The following is a 17,048-nucleotide window of genomic DNA, read 5'->3' on the forward strand; positions in this document are numbered from 1 at the left end:
ATAATTAAGTAGTATATAGGGATCGTTAATTATGTTCTATCTATGCGAAAATTAACTATTTTTTTTTATATCAATTAGGTGTGACAAAAAGTACATATATAAGTTGTTTTTTAGGCATAGAGCCATATCCAACAACAAAGTCAGCACTTTGTTCCAAATTATGAAGTTAACTTAATTTACATAGTATCTATATATTTATCAAATGAGCAAACCTGATTCTAATGTTTAATTTGTTAGTAATTTAAAAATTCTATAGAAATTCGGAAAAAGTGTTCCTTGTGATATATACAATGACCCGGCCCCTAAAAATTAAATCATATGTTCCTTGTGATATTTTATTGAAAAGGAAGCCCTAAACCGCACTCAAAAGACAAGAATAATTAATTAGAAAAAGTCTAAAACTAGAGCAATTAACAAATAATACTTTGAAAAGGAATCCATAAACGAGCATTATTAAAAGCATAACAAAGACCACAAGATAAAGCATTGCTTAGGGGTCCTAAAAAACTATAAAATAAAAAGATTTTTTAAAATTAGGACGCCGAGGTACTCATCAAACATAAATATATAGTAGAGATGGTCCTCACTTAAAATAACATTCATTGATGATGCGTTTTTTTTTTTTGGACAACACATTGATGATGCGTTTATATATGCATTTAGTATATTAATACTTATAGTATACCAACAGAAAATGAGAATTATATTTTTTCTTTTCTTTGTATTCGAGTACAGAATAACATGGTCGAGAATAGAGATAAATAACTTATCTCTGATGTTAAAAAAAAAAGATAATAATAATAATGATAACTTATGTCTTTTACTGTCTATATACAACATATGCCGTTTTTTTATTTTTCTTTTAACATTAATTTATTACAACGTACATGAATGATGTTTTATCAACTAACATAGATTTTTCTTTTTCCGATTTTTTTTTTGGTCAATTATTTGTAAGAAACGAAAACTGAATGTCTTAACTCTTAACTAAGTTGGAATGTGGAAATTTTTTGTAGTTGCGTATTTGTTTATATCATCCAGTCCTTATTATACATTTAAAAAAAAATCGAACATCACATATGTCGAAATAATATACTAATTTATAGCGTTACGTGATGTTTGTGTTTAAGCCTACACAAAGCATTAAATAACACTAACTTCGGTATTCGTATAAGAAAAAGAAATACAAAATATACGGTACTTAGTTAACATTTAATAATCAAACGCTTGTTGTGGTGGTCTGGTCCAAGAACTGAGTCTAAAACTCCAAACTAATAATTTGTCAATAAAGAATTACTATCAATTTACATTGACTAAAGTTGAAGAGTTATTAAATTCAATTTAATATATGAAAGATTTATTTATATTTCGTTGATAAAATAAGGTCCAGTATCTTTGTAGTGTGGAATGCTTGAAACATTCCAATTAACAAGGATTAAAAAGTTAAAGCAGTAGAGGAATAAAAACGATGAATTTTGACAACATATTATCAATTTAACAGCGAGCTGGAAAAGATCTTGTACAATTTTTTTTTTAAAAAATAAAGAATTACTGAGGACTAAAGTGTTTTTTTGTTTGAAGAGAATTACTGACTAAACTATAAATTAATTATTATTAAATCTAATAAAACTATGTTATTTTTCCGCTTAAAATGCGAAGTCATAAATAGTTTCGAACCAACCGATCTCCAATACTAGGCTAAAAAGAGAACTGACTCAATTCTCATCACCGTAGAAACGAGACAACAACAACAAAAAAAACACTTCCCCAAAGAGGTCCCCTACGCGTCAGATCTTCAACGAATCCTCACTCTGCTTTCTTCTTCATTTCTTGATTTCATCAAATTTCTGATTCTCGAATTCTTGATTCATTTCAAGATTCTTGATTCTTGGTTTCTGCTTTCTTCTCTGAGCTAGGCTTCACTCGCTTGCGCTCTGCAAAGCTCGTCTAAGCTCAGAAGCCATAACATGCAAAAGAACCGGCTTCTGAATCATACCATTCATCCCCATTTGCAAACATCTTTCCCTAACATGATCTTCAGCACTTGCAGTCAAAGCTATAATCAATGGCCAATGATGTCCACAAAACTTCCTTATCTTTATTGCTACTTCGAAACCATCCATCTCCGGCATCTGCAGATCCAAAATTATAACTCTATACGACATTTCCACATTTGACAAGGCACTCAAACACTCAAAACCAGACGAGACAGCAGTCACTTCACATCCGAGTTTCTCAAGAAGTCTCTTGGTTACAGTTCTGTTCACATCGTCATCGTCTGCTAGAGTGATTCTCAGACCACGAAGAATAGAATTTGAATTCGGATGTTGAAGCTCAGTAGCATTTCCTGCTAAGATTGATCTCCTAATCGAAGGTCTTGTCTGAAACCGCAAAACTAGTTGCATACTCTGTGTTTGTCCATGTGATTTAGGTGATATCCATATGTTTCCTTGCATCATCTGCAGACAAATTTCAAAAATCACATACACAGACTGTAATTAAAATCTCTCTAATATACAAATTTTCTCATTGAGATAAACCAAAAAGAACAGCAGAACACAGAGATTTGATGAGATCACTAACCTGTGCAAGTTTTCTACACATGCCTAAGCTCAAGCCTTCCTTAATGCCATTGCTATGGTACCTTCTGTTCGGAATATGCCTCATCGCCATAGCCGAACCATCCAATGGAGGATTCTGAATCTCATTAATCTCAACTTCAAATTTCACACCGAGCGAATCATCCGACATATGCGACTTCCACATTCCAGTCTCTCTTTTGCTCTTGTCCTGACTACTACCAGTACCTTCAGAGATAACCCTGAATGTAACGGTTTTGCCTCCATCAGTCATATCCAAGATATAACCAAGCATGTACATCACAAGCTGAAATGTTCTCTTCTCATCTCCCACAACTAAATTAGGCAAACGCGTTTGAACATCCATCTCAAAACCGTAGCCTTTGTAAACGCTCAAGCATTTCGCGACGCAAGCGGCTTCTCTTATCAAAGAATGTAGCTGAAACCGTTTTACCTCTAATGCAGATTTCCCGTTATCTTTAGGCGAGATGTCAATCACGTCATTGATAAGAGCCGAGAGAACAGTGCTTGTTTTCATGAGCGCATCAACAATGATCTTCTGGTCAAGACTCATACTTTCTGACTGAAACATGGAGAGGAGACCGAGGATAGTGTGCATTGGTCTCCTCATTCCATGACTCATCACTTTCTGGCAAGTGTTCCTTGCTTGACTAGCCATCATCGCGTTCTGTTTAGCTCGAAGCAAAGCTCGGTTTTGAATACCGAGTTTTTCTCTCATTAACTGTGATTCTTCAAGAACCGATGCATGAGAGATAGCAACCGCTACTTGATCAGCAACAACTTCAGCTATTTCAATCTCTTTATCAGTCCAAACCCGTGAATTCGCACTCGGAAGTACCAAAACCATTATAGCATAAGGAGTATCAACAAACTCGGGAGTTCCTCCTTTAAAATTCAATCCGTGAAGCATTGGCATACGAACTGCAGCAACCGGACCAAACTCTTCCGAACCCCCGCAACCACTACTCTCAACTGCAAGAACAGATTTTTTCCTCAGAATGGTCACAACTTTAGTCTCCCTAACCTGAACAACATCAGGATCATTAATCGGGATAACCCTGAAACTCCTCATGGGATTCGCCCTTAGCTCATGAGTCAAATGCATCTCGGTTCTGTTCTCGTTAGGCATCCAAACAGCAGAGTTCTGTAGATCAAGAATCTTGGATAGCTCGACGAGAGTAGTCCGCAGGATCATATGCTTATCTAGCGATTTCCTGATTTCACGAGTAAGCATTCTCACCTGCACACTCATTTCCTTTTGTTTCTTCATCAGTCCAACCTCTTCGTTAAGTTCCAACACATTCTGCTTCAAGTAAAGCTCTCTCACTTTCCATTTCAACAACAACGGGATCAAAGTCAAGAGCGTGATGGCCGTGGCGCAAGAGACAAGCGCCGTGAGGAATTTGAAGATGGTGAGCCATAACATGAGCTGGAAAGAATGCGGTCCGTAATACGTCCAAGCGTTAAGCAAATGAGTCATCCCACAGAGGACGATAAAGGCAATGAACTGAACAAGAACCCATTTGAAAGGAACGTTGGAGAAGCTAATGAAGTAGAGAAGCTCGAGTGGTATTGAGAAATACGCAATGGCGATCAAGAGATCACTCACTCTTTGACATTCTAGGATGGTGTGGACACTCAAGAAACCTTCGTCATCACAGTTACAGCTCACGTAATCGTTATCACCAGAAACAAGAGCAAGAAGAGCAAACAAAAGCAATCCAAGACCTAAAGATCTTAACATCTTTTGATCCAATCTCTCACTAAACCCTAATCGAATCTCCAGCCCTCACAGCCTTTATGCTCTCTAAACAAGTTGTTGAGATCCAAATGAACCAATTGATAATAACCGACTTCGTATTCATAGATTTCCACAACGTGTAGACACCAATGGGATTAAACAACTCCAAACACGCATACCCAGAAGAAGAAAACGCATCAAGATCTATGTTCCTCGATACTCGTAGTGACAAAAGAAACCGACTTGAGATTTTTTTTTTTCTTTTCCGTTAAAATTTACAGAGGAGGGGTAATCAGAGAAATAAAACCAAGATTGAAGCCAATAGAATTAAAAAGAAAAGAACACACCTTTCGAATCTAGAAGGAGAAATAAGGAAGACCCGTCTTAATGAAACATGATTTTGATCAACGAAATCGAGTCAATCTGAAATCTTTTGTTTTGTACAGAAGAGGAGAAAAACAGAACCGATTGAGGAAACAAAAAAAGAGAAGAAACCAAGTTGCGGTCCGGTGGGTTGGCAGATCTTTTCCGGGAGATTTCAGACTTGAGTCAACATTATTCAAAGTTTTATTATAAGACAAAAGCAGCAAACTTTTAGCTTAAGCAATTTCCGCAGAGTTGCTTAATTTTTCAATTAAATTGGCCATAAAAGCTAGTATAATTTTTAACAGTAAATTTTTTGACTTTAACAATATATCGACTCGTAAAGAAACAAAATACAAGTTGACAAATGTAATTATCACACTTGTGTGAGCCATGAAAAAAAAAAAAAAAAAGTACTAAAGAGCTTTACAGTGGTAACAGTTTGATCAATATTAAAGAAAATAAATTTAATTTGCCAAGTAAGGTTACACACCAAATTAGTTATTGTTATTGTCCAAATAGATCTAGGACGAACCGTTTATAGGTTATGAATTATTAAACAAAAGTGGAAACAAAATGTATGTGTATTCATAAAAGAGCATTTCCTTTTTTACTAACAAAAGAAGAAAAAAAACCAAAAAAAGAGATATATATATAGGAAAAGAAAAAGGAATGATGTGAAAAGAGAACCAGAATCGTTACTGAAAGAAAAATGGGGATGTGGAGTTTATAAATTACACCGAACCAAGAAGAACAAAAGCACCATCTCTCAACTTATCTCTGATGAAAACCATTAAAGACAAGTTTCTGTCTTATAAGTCTTCTATCAGTTCAGATTCTTTGCTTTTGCCTTCGGTTTCTACTTTGGATCTAAACCCTACAGTCGTAGTCTCTGGAAGCTCAGTGCTAATCAGGTATTTGCTGCTCATAATCTCCATTCTCCGATGACTCATGTCCTAACCTTCCTGCAAATAGATTACATCCATAAGGGTTTCAAGTCATACTCATAGCCCAAAGGAGAAAAGCTTGATCTCTACTCTAGCAGTACTTTAGTATTATAACCATCTCCATTGCAATTGTGATTTGTTGTTGTTTCAATTTAAAGGTTTGACCTTTGATGGAGATGACAAACATCTTCTAAGAAAGTTTTAAGTTTTTTTTACCTGATAAGTCATACCCGCCACCGCCTCTACCATCATGACCGCTGTGGCCTCCTCTGCCCCATTCAGAACGGATGTGTGTCATGTGCATTCCCTGCGGCGCCTGCATCATCAAATGATGAGATCCACCTAAACCAGTTTGATGATGATGATGATGCTCATCGTGTCCCCGCATTGGATTTCTTCCCGTAGGTTCCATACCAGGACGGAAACCCATGTCAAGCATCGGTCCAGTGCTAGCGGGAGAAGTTAACCGATTTCCGCCATCCCCTTTCCCACCACTCCCGACAGCATCCTTCTGTCTATCAAGCTGAAACGTACCAAGAATCACCTGCATTTGCACAGATCTAAAGCGATCAATCGAAGTCCTACTTATACTAGGCAATGGTCAATTTTGAATGATGGTTGGAAACATTAACACATAGAGACTGCAAAGTTGCAATAATGATACATGGAATTGTACCTGAACCGGGCCAGCAGCTGTGAACTGGTTCCCAACCGCTCCACCGACGATCTGACCATCTGAACCAGATAAAGAAGCGCTAAGGCCACCGGTTTTACCACCTTGTTCTGTCCGGATATATGATCCGGATAGTGAGAGAATCTCATACTGACCCTGAAAAAAGTAGTTGGGAATTCTGAAGCAAGACTAACAATGATAATGCAAGCTTAAAAGAAAGTATCTGAACTGAAATCATTTTAGCTTTATCAGCATGCCGACTTCATCTCGTCTCTGTGAAGAAACAACAAAGAAGCGAGACTGAGTACTTCAAATTTACGGCAAGAGAAAATCACCTCATATGATACGTTGCCTCCTGATGTAGCCGGTTGGCGCAAGGATACATTAGAGATGGTGCCTGATGCAGAAAGAACGCATAGTTCATGCTTGCTTTGGTTTGCGAAAAGCATAATCTTCTGAGCCACATCCTGTCAAATTCACCCAAAGAAAATTTAAAAGCGTGAAGATTACTCTCCAATTTGCATTAGAATCAATGAGGAAAATAGTATATATTATCATAGACGGGCTTCTAGTAGAATCACTTCAACATTAGATTTGAATGAAGGCTAGATATACACCAACAAAATCTATAACATGTTGTTGGATAATTCCAACTTGAGGAAGAAGCTATCTCCTAGGAAGTTGCCAAAAGAGATAGATTAAGAAAAAGGAAAAGTTCCTATTATCAATAAGTTGTAATATGTTAATTCTAATAGGTTTAGGAAAAGTTAAAACCTATAAATAAAGGAGCCTATGGAGAGGTGTTCCATAAGACTTGAGAGAAAGAGAGATTTAGTTTTTGAGAGAGTTTTCTAAATCTAATAAGAAAGGTGTTCTTATATTTTCAAGTTCTTAATCATAGACATGTAAGGATCTTGAGTGTACAAGAAGATAACATACCTCACCAGGAGCTATATTAACGATATGCGGAGTAAAGCTTTGCCCAGTTTTCCCTGCACCAAAGTAACTTCTTGTGAAGCTCAGAGTATAACACAAATTCCAGAATATCACAGAAGGATCACTTGATAAGATTACTTAATGCTATCTGAAAAGAAACAGAAGGCCATCGACTAGATAAACAAATTCAACAAAATTGATAAAACTATACAAATCCACACCCTCACCTGAAGTGTTAAAAAGGTTTGTGCTCTGATATGAAATTCAAGATGTAAACTTTTAAAAGATGAATTTTACAGAGTTACGTAAATACTAATTCAAGGCAATTACGTCTCAAATCATACCTACGAATTTTGCAAGCTAAAAGTATCAAAAATTTAAGAAATTGACTACAAAGTTGGACACTTTTCATCTCAATTCGATTGAAAACAAAGAAAAGGGCTTTTGAGTGAACCCACCGACAGAACCAAGCAGAGGTTTCTTGGATGAGCCGGAATTGGACGATGCCGTACCTCCGGCAAGAGCAGCTCGCTCTCTCCTCTCTTTAGCAGAGGAACTGCTCGCAGAAGACGCCATTTTCTTAGCCGCTAGGGCTTGTTCAGGCGTCACATACTTCCTCGGTCGACCTCTCTTCCTCTTTAACGGCTCCATCGGTGCCGTCACAGCGGAGGACGGAACTGAATGAGGGTAAACCGAAATTGAGGAAGAAACATCATTAGGATGTAGCGGCTGTGGCTGCGGCGGGAAAAGCCCATTGTTGGAAGATGGAACCGCGTTTCCGGTAGAAGCAGTGGTTGCTACGGTGGTTGGATGGTGGTGGAGCTGTAGTTGGTGGTGGAAGTAAGGAGAACTGAGTCGTTGTTGCTGCAGTTGCTGTTGATGGAGATGGTGATGTTGATGGTGCTGCTGCTGCTGTTGTTGTTGTTGGTGGTGATGATGGTGGCTTTCGTTAGGTTCCATTCCTTTTTAGAAAGAGAAAACAAACAAAATAAAAATTCTTAGAGAGAGAGAGAGAATTAGGGATTTTTTATTTCTTTTTTTCCTTTTTCCAAATTTTTCTTTTTCTTTTAGGGTTTTTATTTTATTTAAAAGGAAGATGATGAGATAGAATCTCAACCGTTAGATTTAGATTTGACTTCCGTGTTTTTTTTTGACTTGTATATATATCTTATTAATTATTAATAAAAGGATCTCTTCGTTTTCTCCCTTTTTTATTTGTTTTTTTTTTTGCCTTTCGAGGAAACAGAAAAATTTTAATTTTTCTCAGAGGTAAACGAACGATCACCTTTTGAGTTTTCTTTAGTCATTTAGCACACGTCAGAATATTTCTTAAATGTATACCTTTACTAGATTATAAATTTGGTTATTGGTACTGTGTGTATTGGTTTTACTGTTTTAGTATGCATGCTGCGTGACATTTTAGGATTCATCATCTTCAAATTTAGGATTTGAATGATAAACAAAGAAGAAGCACGATAAAGTCAATGAGGGTGTTGCAAAAAAGAGATTGTACTCCTTTTTCAACTTCCCCTTGTCAAAAAGTCGTATTCAACCAATGGCTTTTTAATCTCACTAATCAATACCGGTTCCATTCCACATTTCTCAATCACAAATACTAGGCTTCCTCAATCCTGGTTTGGCCACAAATACGACACACCTATTCACTGGCTTCCTCAACAAGCAACTAACCAAATAAAAGAAGAAAAAAAGAAAACAGATTATAAAAGCAACACATGTTACTCTTTAATACTCCTGTAGCTACCACACTAGTTGACTTCATATATACTCTTCGGCCTTTACAGATTTTTAAATGCATCTTCAAGTCTTGTATTGACTAAGGAAGAAGCACCCCTTTATGCGAATATGCTAACACCTATCTTATTGGCTACTTCAATCAGCTATTGGATTTATGCTTGAAAAATCTATGATAGGATAACATCTTATTTATAGACTATGTGGAAAGATTATTCAAGAACAATGAATGAACTTGTAATGAAAAAATGAAATCATGGCGTTAGAGTTTTTGATTAGTGATATAGTTGTCAATTTTTTATAAATATTTTGAGTTTTGTTTTGTACAGGAGGTTATTTATTACTTTTCAAAATAAAGGTGCAATTGACAATAAAATATTAAAATTTGGCCTGGAGATTAGGGGGTATTTGTCATATCTAAAACTTGAGAGCACAATTGACAAAAACAAAAGGACTCTGATCCTAAACAGTAATATACATATGATTTAAACCTCGTTGAGTCGTTTCCTTCTTCGCCCACTACTAACTCTCCCAGTCGCAAAACCGCCGCCGCATCTCCACGGCCGTCTTATCACCGGATAATCCATAGGTACTACTTCAATGTCCTTCAGCTCTTGTTTATTAATCAAAAGATGAGTTGCATTAAGAATTTTGGATCCATCGAATCTGAACTTCTTTCTCTCTTCTAGTTTTTTTTGTTGCGATGGAGGTGGATAAGAAGGATGAGAGAGAGTCTGAATCTTCGGAGCAGGTGGTGAATCCATGGGAAGTATCCGCAAAAGACGGTGGAAAGATCGATTACGACAAGCTTATTGACAAATTTGGTTGCCAGAGGCTTGACGAGTCGTTGATTGATCGTGTTCAGAGACTTACTTCTCGTCAACCACACGTGTTCCTCCGCCGTGGTGTCTTCTTCGCCCATCGGTTCGAAATTCACTTATTTATTTATGAATTGTGTAGAAAGTCTTGTTATTGATGGTTTCATTGTGTGAGGGTTTATAGGGATTTCAATGAGATTTTGGACGCCTATGAGAAAGGAGACAAGTTTTATCTCTACACTGGAAGAGGGCCTTCATCAGAAGCTTTGCATTTAGGGCATTTGATTCCTTTCATGTTTACCAAGTAAGTGAGAGATCTTGGAGCTATTTATATGGTAGTGTGATCAATGAGAGGATGGTTTTGATGATTTTGATTGTCATTACAGATACTTGCAAGAAGCTTTCAAGGTTCCCCTTGTTATACAACTCACGGATGATGAAAAATGCATGTGGAAGAACTTATCGGTGGAGGAAAGTCAAAGACTTGCCAGAGAAAATGCGAAAGATATCATAGCTTGTGGATTTGACGTAACAAAGACGTTCATTTTCTCTGACTTTGACTATGTTGGTGGGTAAGTCACATTCGAATCTCTGGAAAAAAACTAGCATTGCTCTTGCCCTATCTAGGTCTTGATTTTGATTTATATATCACATTTTCTCTGGCTTTAATGAGTTGCAAAAACTTTGTGTGTAGCGCTTTCTATAAAAATATGGTGAAGGTTTCCAAGTGCGTCACACTTAATAAGGTGACTTTACTTTCGATCTCCTTGAATTTCAAAATTCAAAATGCGGCTAGCTGCTTTGTGTTCGTGATTTTCATTTGTATATCTCATTCTTTGTTAGGCTATGGGAATCTTTGGCTTTTCTGGTGAAGATCATATCGGGAAACTGAGTTTCCCTCCTGTGCAGGTATGATTTTTTTGTTGGTGTGAGTATATGTAATGTATTCCAATGCATATATACTGTCATATTTAAATTGGATAGTTGTTTTCCATATTTATTTACAGGCAGTGCCATCTTTCCCTAGCTCTTTCCCGCATCTGTTCCCTGGCAAGGACAATCTCCGCTGCTTGATTCCTTGTGCTATTGACCAGGTGTGCTGTCTAACTTTTTATATTAACCGGATTGCTTGTTTGAAGATAAATAAGTTCTCAAATGGTGTAAAAATGTCTGTAACTGCGAGCCTAAGCATACTTCCATCCATTATCAGTCTCTTCTATGTTTTCCATGTATCACATTTGTATATATAACCAATCTTTGCGTTTGGTTTTGTTCAGGATCCTTATTTTAGAATGACTCGTGATGTTGCACCCCGGTTAGGCTATAGCAAGCCTGCCCTGATTGAGTCGTCATTTTTTCCTGCTCTACAGGCAAGTTCTTTCTTAAGCACATTACACTTTCTTGCTTCCCACAACTAAATGTCTTATATCACTTTACGCAGGGAGAGAATGGAAAAATGTCTGCTAGTGATCCAAATTCTGCTATCTATGTGACTGATACCGCGAAAGACATTAAAAACAAGGTAAATTCTATTATTTGTTTTCTTCTTCCCATCTTTTAGCCTCATTCATTGTCTAGATTGGTTGCTACTCAAGTCCTTCCACTCGTTTTATCTTTTGAGAAAACTAGCCACTTTGCTGGTGTAACGGCATCTTAGAGACGTTACAGAACATTAAATACCAGTCCTAATAATGAAATCAGATAATTGCTTCCAGTATCTAAACTTGGTGTGGTTCCATATGCAGATAAACAGATATGCGTTTAGTGGTGGGCAAGACTCCGTCGAGAAGCACAGAGAACTTGGAGCAAATCTTGAGGTACCAAATTCTTGTTTCCTCCTCTTCCCTTATCTGTATTAGGTAGTGGCACCTCTCAAATGTGTTCCTTACAAGGTCATATCCAGTTAAAAAAATTAAGGATGAAGCTTCACTTTGTTTATGATTGTGTTCCTCAAGAGTACTATCAACCCTACAAAAACTAAACCCTAACTCAGACGGGAATATTGAAGGACTTGCCAAAAACTAATTGACTAGGAAACGACTCTGCTATACTTGTCTTTTTTGGGGTATAATCTCCCTTGTTCCTTTTACAGGTAGACATACCCGTCAAGTATCTGAGTTTCTTCCTCGAAGATGATTCCGAACTAGAACACATAAAAAAGGTAATTACATTATTACACTTGTGGATAGCTTGTTATCCAGATCATTAGAGAGAAGGAAAAATGTGTGTATTGTGGATTTCTCTGAAAAAAGTAAAAACACATTGATTGTACTGTTACAGGAGTATGGAGAAGGAAGAATGCTAACGGGTGAAGTGAAAAAGAGACTTACTGAAGTGTTGACAGAAATGGTGGAGAGACACCGCAGGTCTCGAGCTGCTGTTACCGATGAGGTAAAAGATGTGCTAAAATTAGTTGGTCTCATCAACCATCAAGATTCAAATAACATTTGTACTGACTCATCAATTTTGTATTAACCAGATGGTGGATGCGTTCATGGCCGTGAGACCTCTCCCAAGCATGTTCGAATAGAAGCACTCAGAAACCAAGGATGAATTGAACCATACTTTTGCTACTTGCATTTTTCTTAGCTTTTTACATTTATTATATAAAAAAAAAACAAATTCGAAAATGATTTATATGCATACTTTTATTACATATAACAAGATCTATTAGACTAAAAATAAAATAAAAAATATTAAATTTAAAATCAGAAATCTAAATAGAAATGTTAATTTATTTATAAACATATCTAACAAAATTAAATAGAAATAGTCATTTTTGGAGGTATAGTGAAATCCAAAATCAATAAATAGGTTTTCTGAGTGAGTTGGGCCTTCTTTGTGCTTAACTTATAAAACTCCAATTGCTAAGTAGTGTACAAGTGTTGGACTTATAAAATCTATGTAGGAGGGGAGGGGGGCAAGTCCGTAAATAGTAGGAAACGGGAAGGGCAACGAGAGACAGATAAAAAACGAAAAAGACAAAAAAGGCCTCGAAGGAAGAAGAAGGCAACGTGTAAATAAGGCATCATCAAGCAGAGTCGAGGAGGAAACCTAAAAAGTCTCTGCCGCTTCTGCCCCTTCTGTAAATTCCCAATCCGACCCTTTCTCAATCTTCTTCTCCGTGTTTGCCCCTCCTCCTTCCCCGATTTCTTCCCTCGATTCTCTTTTTTTTTTACCCGCCAAAATCACTTCTCTAACGGCTCCTTCCTCCAGTTTCTTCCTCGTATCCCTAGATTTCGGATCCGTGGCCTTGGTTTAGGTCTTTCTCGCTGTTATTGGTTGATACCCAGAATCTGATTCAAGTGAGTTCTCTAGTTTTGTAGCTAAAGTTTCGATTTTTTTATTTTTGTATTTCTTTCTCTTCCTGGTTGTGTTTTTTTTTTTTTTTCTTTTTCTTCTGATGAGCTCAGATCTTTGAGTAAAATTCATTTTAGCTGATTAAAGATCTCGTTTTTGACTTACACAACTTTGTCGAATTTCGAATTTGTGCTTACTATAGAGAGATTGAATTTGAATAGTGTCGATTTTGAGATTTGGACAACGTAAAAGTCGTGTCTTTTTTTGCCTACTTTTACTCGTCTCTGTCAATATTTTGTTCACTCACGTTAGTTTTTTTTTTTTTTTTTATTAACTCTGCTTTTTGTAGCTCCCATCTTCCGATCTGTCTGAAGAAGAGTAAGTTACTGTCTTTTTTCGTTGAGGATGCAGACAATTAAGCTATATGATGACCATTTCCGTTTTCTCTCTGTAAGTCTTTAAATGTTTATGTTTGTTACATTTCACTTCATATTGATACTTTGGTCTCTATCGTGGAAATCTGAATCATAACTTGCGGTCACTAGTCGCTTTCAATATCTTTTGCCTTTTCTGGACCTTTTTTTTGTTTTTACTTCGGTTGCATCATTCTTCTTACGTCTTTTTGAGTTGGTATATATATGTTCTCGTGTTTAATTGTACTGATAGAGCGTTTTGTTAATACAGGTACTTATAGAGCGAGAGAATTAGTTTCTTTTTTTAGACGAGTTGGGTTGTTTTGAAGCAGTGTGTTTGTTTAAAAAAGAGATTTGCTTCAGCAATGGCGAATCGTGATTTAATGCTTGGACAGAATCGTAATATCGGTGGTATTGGTCAAGGTCAATCTTTGGTGCTTGGTCACAACAACCACAGTCTAGGGCTTGGTCAAAACCATGATGTGGAGTTAGGGCAAGGTCACAATATGGATTTAGGACATGGTCATCATGATCATGAAATTGATTTAGGACACCCTCATGATGATCATGAGCTAGGCTTAGGAAATGGCGAAGATCAGGATGGAGAGGATCATCATCATCATCAACATCATCACGACTATATGAACGAGAATGAAATCTCGGTTGATCAAAAGCCTGGACACGACGATGTTGATCCCGACCTGGTTCTTTCCACGCAAAACCATCATGACTTTTCATTGTCTGATAATAATAACCAGTTGGTGGTTGGGGAAAACCATGAACTAGATGACAATCTTGAACTAGCCGTTGACTCAAGTCATGAACTTGAAATTGATCATCATGGTGATATGGTTATGGTTAGCACTCCGGTTCAAGCCCGAGCTCTTACTGCTGACATGACTTACCAACTTACTGTTGGACAAGAGTTTCCAGATGTGAAAAGTTGCCGTAGAGCGTTGAGGGATATGGCGATCGCTCTTCATTTCGAAATGCAGACAATAAAATCTGACAAAACTCGTTTCACAGCTAAGTGTTCGAGTGAAGGATGTCCATGGAGAGTTCACGCTGCAAAGCTCCCTGGGGTTCCAACTTTCACTATCAGGACGATACATGAAAGCCATAGCTGTGGAGGAATAAATCATTTGGGACACCAACAAGCTTCAGTTCAGTGGGTTGCTACCTCGGTTGAGCAACGGCTTCGTGAGAATCCGAATTGTAAACCTAAAGAGATTCTTGAAGAGATACATCGTGTTCACGGAATCACTTTGTCGTACAAACAAGCTTGGCGTGGTAAAGAAAGAATCATGGCAACTATGCGTGGATCTTTTGAAGAAGGGTATCGCTTACTTCCTCAATACTGCGAGCAGGTTAAAAGAACGAATCCGGGAAGCATTGCTTCGGTCTATGGAAGTCCAGCTGATAATTGCTTTCAGCGTCTCTTCATATCGTTTCAAGCTTCAATTTATGGGTTTCTAAATGCTTGTCGACCACTTCTTGGGTTGGACAGGACATATTTGAAGAGCAAGTATTTAGGTACTTTGCTTCTCGCTACTGGATTTGATGGAGATGGTGCTTTGTTTCCGTTGGCGTTTGGGATTGTAGATGAAGAGAATGACGAGAACTGGATGTGGTTTTTGTGTGAGCTTCATAATCTTCTTGAAACCAATACTGAGAATATGCCAAGACTCACGATTTTGTCTGATAGACAAAAGGGAATAGTGGAAGGCGTTGAACAGAATTTTCCTACTGCGTTTCACGGTTTTTGTATGCGCCATTTGAGTGAAAGCTTCCGGAAGGAGTTTAACAACACTATGTTAGTGAATTATCTGTGGGAAGCTGCTCAAGCTTTAACGGTGATCGAGTTTGAAGCCAAAATACTCGAAATTGAAGAGGTTTCTCAAGATGCAGCTTACTGGATCCGTCGGATCCCTCCTCGGTTATGGGCTACTGCGTATTTTGAAGGACAAAGGTTTGGACATTTAACCGCAAATATAGTTGAATCCTTAAACTCATGGATCGCTGAAGCATCTGGACTTCCAATCATTCAGATGATGGAATGCATCAGGAGACAACTAATGACTTGGTTTAACGAAAGGCGTGAAACCAGTATGCAGTGGACTTCAATACTCGTCCCAACAGCTGAGCGGCGTGTCGCTGAGGCTCTTGAGCTTGCAAGAACCTATCAGGTGCTTCGAGCCAATGAAGCTGAGTTTGAAGTTATTTCTCATGAAGGAAACAACATTGTGGATATTAGGAACCGGTGTTGTCTGTGTCGGGGTTGGCAGTTATACGGTTTACCTTGTGCACACGCTGTCGCGGCTCTTCTTTCTTGTAGACAGAATGTTCATAGGTTCACTGAGAGCTGTTTCACTGTGGCTACTTATAGGAAGACTTATTCTCAGACGATTCATCCGATTCCAGATAAAAGTCTTTGGAGAGAGCTTTCTGAAGGAGATCTAAGCGTGAATAAAGCTGCTCTTGAGGTTATTATAAATCCTCCAAAGTCTCTGAGACCGCCTGGTAGGCCGAGGAAAAGACGTGTTCGAGCTGAAGATAGAGGACGAGTGAAGCGGGTTGTGCATTGTAGCCGGTGTAACCAGACCGGACATTTCAGAACCACTTGTGCTGCACCCATTTGATATGCAACGAACTCTGTATCTCTTACCTGTAAGTTTCTTAGCTGTTTTAGGATAATGTTACTGTCCTCCGAATCGAATTCACAGATCTGATTTGTCTGTTGATTTATCTTGGGACAGGAACTATACTGCAGACTGAGCAAGTTATCGGAACAGAGGCGAAAACTGCAGGAGTCACTCTGTTCTATGTACTGTAAAAATTTCAATCTTTGAAATTTCAAGATTTCAGGCGATGGATGGAAACAAACACATGAAGAGCATTGCCTGTTTGTTGAATCCTTTTTTACTTACTTAATATGCTTAGCTTGAGCATAATGTTACGCATAAACTCTCTTATTTTCCTGTAATTCCTGAGGTCAGATTGTACTTTCATTTACTTTGTACTCTATGTAGCTTTGTTGAACCAAAAAAGAACTCGATTATTATTATTATCACACGGTACGAAGTGTTATGTAATTCTAGTGTTTTCTTCATTACAATTCAAATAAAAATCAGTCTTCTACCAAAATATGAAACAATGAGTTCCCAAAGACTAATTTCCTGGAAAACTGGGGAGGTCGTCCGAGGCCAAGGACGTAGCTGCCGCGTGGATCAAGGAACCAGTAGATGAAACCGTGCAAGATGAAGAGTCCAGCCATCAAGAAAGGTACGATGGCTAATTCTCTCGACTTGGACAAAATTAGATACATCCCTGACATTTCAGAACCACTTGTGCTCAACCGATTTGATTTGCAACGACAGCTTGGTCTCTGTATCTTTGTAAGTGTCGTTGCTTTTTTTAGGATAAGGTTAATATCCTAAATGAATTCGTATATCTGATTTGTGTGGACTTCTCTGACAGGAACATTACCGCAAACTCGAGTGAGAGT

General features: G+C 37.7%; 4 protein-coding genes across 5 annotated transcripts; 2 read left to right on the forward strand and 2 right to left on the reverse strand.

Annotated features, from left to right (window-relative positions):
- Window positions 1-1,589: 1,589 nt before the first annotated feature.
- On the reverse strand, window positions 1,590-4,965 carry LOC104702135 (protein EIN4-like). Its single transcript, XM_010417992.3, has 2 exons — window positions 2,584-4,965; window positions 1,590-2,459 (listed from the first exon to the last, which is right to left on the reverse strand). The coding sequence occupies exons 1-2, from the start codon at window positions 4,342-4,344 to the stop codon at window positions 1,920-1,922; spliced, it is 2,301 nt and encodes a 766-aa protein (XP_010416294.1). The 5' UTR covers window positions 4,345-4,965; the 3' UTR covers window positions 1,590-1,919.
- A 264-nt stretch (window positions 4,966-5,229) lies between these two features.
- LOC104702233 (AT-hook motif nuclear-localized protein 14) lies at window positions 5,230-8,317 on the reverse strand. The gene is made up of 6 exons (XM_010418093.3): window positions 7,719-8,317; window positions 7,264-7,316; window positions 6,660-6,791; window positions 6,328-6,480; window positions 5,868-6,195; window positions 5,230-5,669 (listed from the first exon to the last, which is right to left on the reverse strand). The coding sequence occupies exons 1-6, from the start codon at window positions 8,218-8,220 to the stop codon at window positions 5,611-5,613; spliced, it is 1,227 nt and encodes a 408-aa protein (XP_010416395.1). The 5' UTR covers window positions 8,221-8,317; the 3' UTR covers window positions 5,230-5,610.
- Window positions 8,318-9,230: 913 nt separating this feature from the next.
- On the forward strand, window positions 9,231-12,488 carry LOC104702319 (tryptophan--tRNA ligase, cytoplasmic). Of its 2 annotated transcripts, none has more exons than XM_087457189.1 (13): window positions 9,231-9,601; window positions 9,702-9,936; window positions 10,015-10,134; window positions 10,217-10,402; window positions 10,525-10,576; window positions 10,674-10,739; window positions 10,838-10,924; window positions 11,108-11,204; window positions 11,276-11,352; window positions 11,576-11,647; window positions 11,923-11,991; window positions 12,111-12,221; window positions 12,310-12,488. In XM_087457189.1, exons 2-13 carry the CDS (start codon window positions 9,716-9,718, stop codon window positions 12,358-12,360), a joined length of 1,209 nt encoding a protein of 402 aa, XP_087313315.1. In that variant the 5' UTR covers window positions 9,231-9,601; window positions 9,702-9,715; the 3' UTR covers window positions 12,361-12,488. The 2 variants fall into 2 exon arrangements, with proteins under 2 accessions (XP_087313315.1, XP_010416503.1); XM_010418201.2 differs by having other exon boundaries at window positions 11,108-11,200; window positions 11,272-11,352.
- A 182-nt stretch (window positions 12,489-12,670) lies between these two features.
- Window positions 12,671-16,687, forward strand: LOC104702417 (uncharacterized). The gene is made up of 4 exons (XM_010418303.3): window positions 12,671-13,135; window positions 13,480-13,580; window positions 13,815-16,210; window positions 16,300-16,687. The coding sequence occupies exon 3, from the start codon at window positions 13,909-13,911 to the stop codon at window positions 16,180-16,182; it is 2,274 nt and encodes a 757-aa protein (XP_010416605.1). The 5' UTR covers window positions 12,671-13,135; window positions 13,480-13,580; window positions 13,815-13,908; the 3' UTR covers window positions 16,183-16,210; window positions 16,300-16,687.
- Window positions 16,688-17,048: the final 361 nt, after the last annotated feature.

Source organism: Camelina sativa, chromosome 1 (assembly GCF_030686135.1).
Source record: "Camelina sativa cultivar CO46 ecotype springtype chromosome 1, ASM3068613v1".
NCBI lineage: Eukaryota > Viridiplantae > Streptophyta > Magnoliopsida > Brassicales > Brassicaceae > Camelina > Camelina sativa.

Bases quoted from the DNA above. Each gene is read 5' to 3' on its own strand.
- LOC104702135 (XM_010417992.3), bottom strand. From the start codon at position 4,344: ATGTTAAGATCTTTAGGTCTTGGATTGCTTTTGTTTGCTCTTCTTGCT. The intron at 2,460-2,583 runs GTTAGTGATCTC...ATTTGTCTGCAG, and splicing joins TGTGTAGAAAACTTGCACAG to ATGATGCAAGGAAACATATG.
- LOC104702233 (XM_010418093.3), bottom strand. From the start codon at position 8,220: ATGGAACCTAACGAAAGCCACCATCATCACCACCAACAACAACAACAG. The intron at 7,317-7,718 runs GTGGGTTCACTC...ACTTTGGTGCAG, and splicing joins ACCTCTGCTTGGTTCTGTCG to GGAAAACTGGGCAAAGCTTT. The intron at 6,481-6,659 runs GTGATTTTCTCT...TACTTTTTTCAG, and splicing joins GAGGCAACGTATCATATGAG to GGTCAGTATGAGATTCTCTC.
- LOC104702319 (XM_087457189.1), top strand. From the start codon at position 9,716: ATGGAGGTGGATAAGAAGGATGAGAGAGAGTCTGAATCTTCGGAGCAG. The intron at 10,403-10,524 runs GTAAGTCACATT...CTTTGTGTGTAG, and splicing joins GACTTTGACTATGTTGGTGG to CGCTTTCTATAAAAATATGG. The intron at 10,740-10,837 runs GTATGATTTTTT...ATTTATTTACAG, and splicing joins TGAGTTTCCCTCCTGTGCAG to GCAGTGCCATCTTTCCCTAG.
- LOC104702417 (XM_010418303.3), top strand. From the start codon at position 13,909: ATGGCGAATCGTGATTTAATGCTTGGACAGAATCGTAATATCGGTGGT.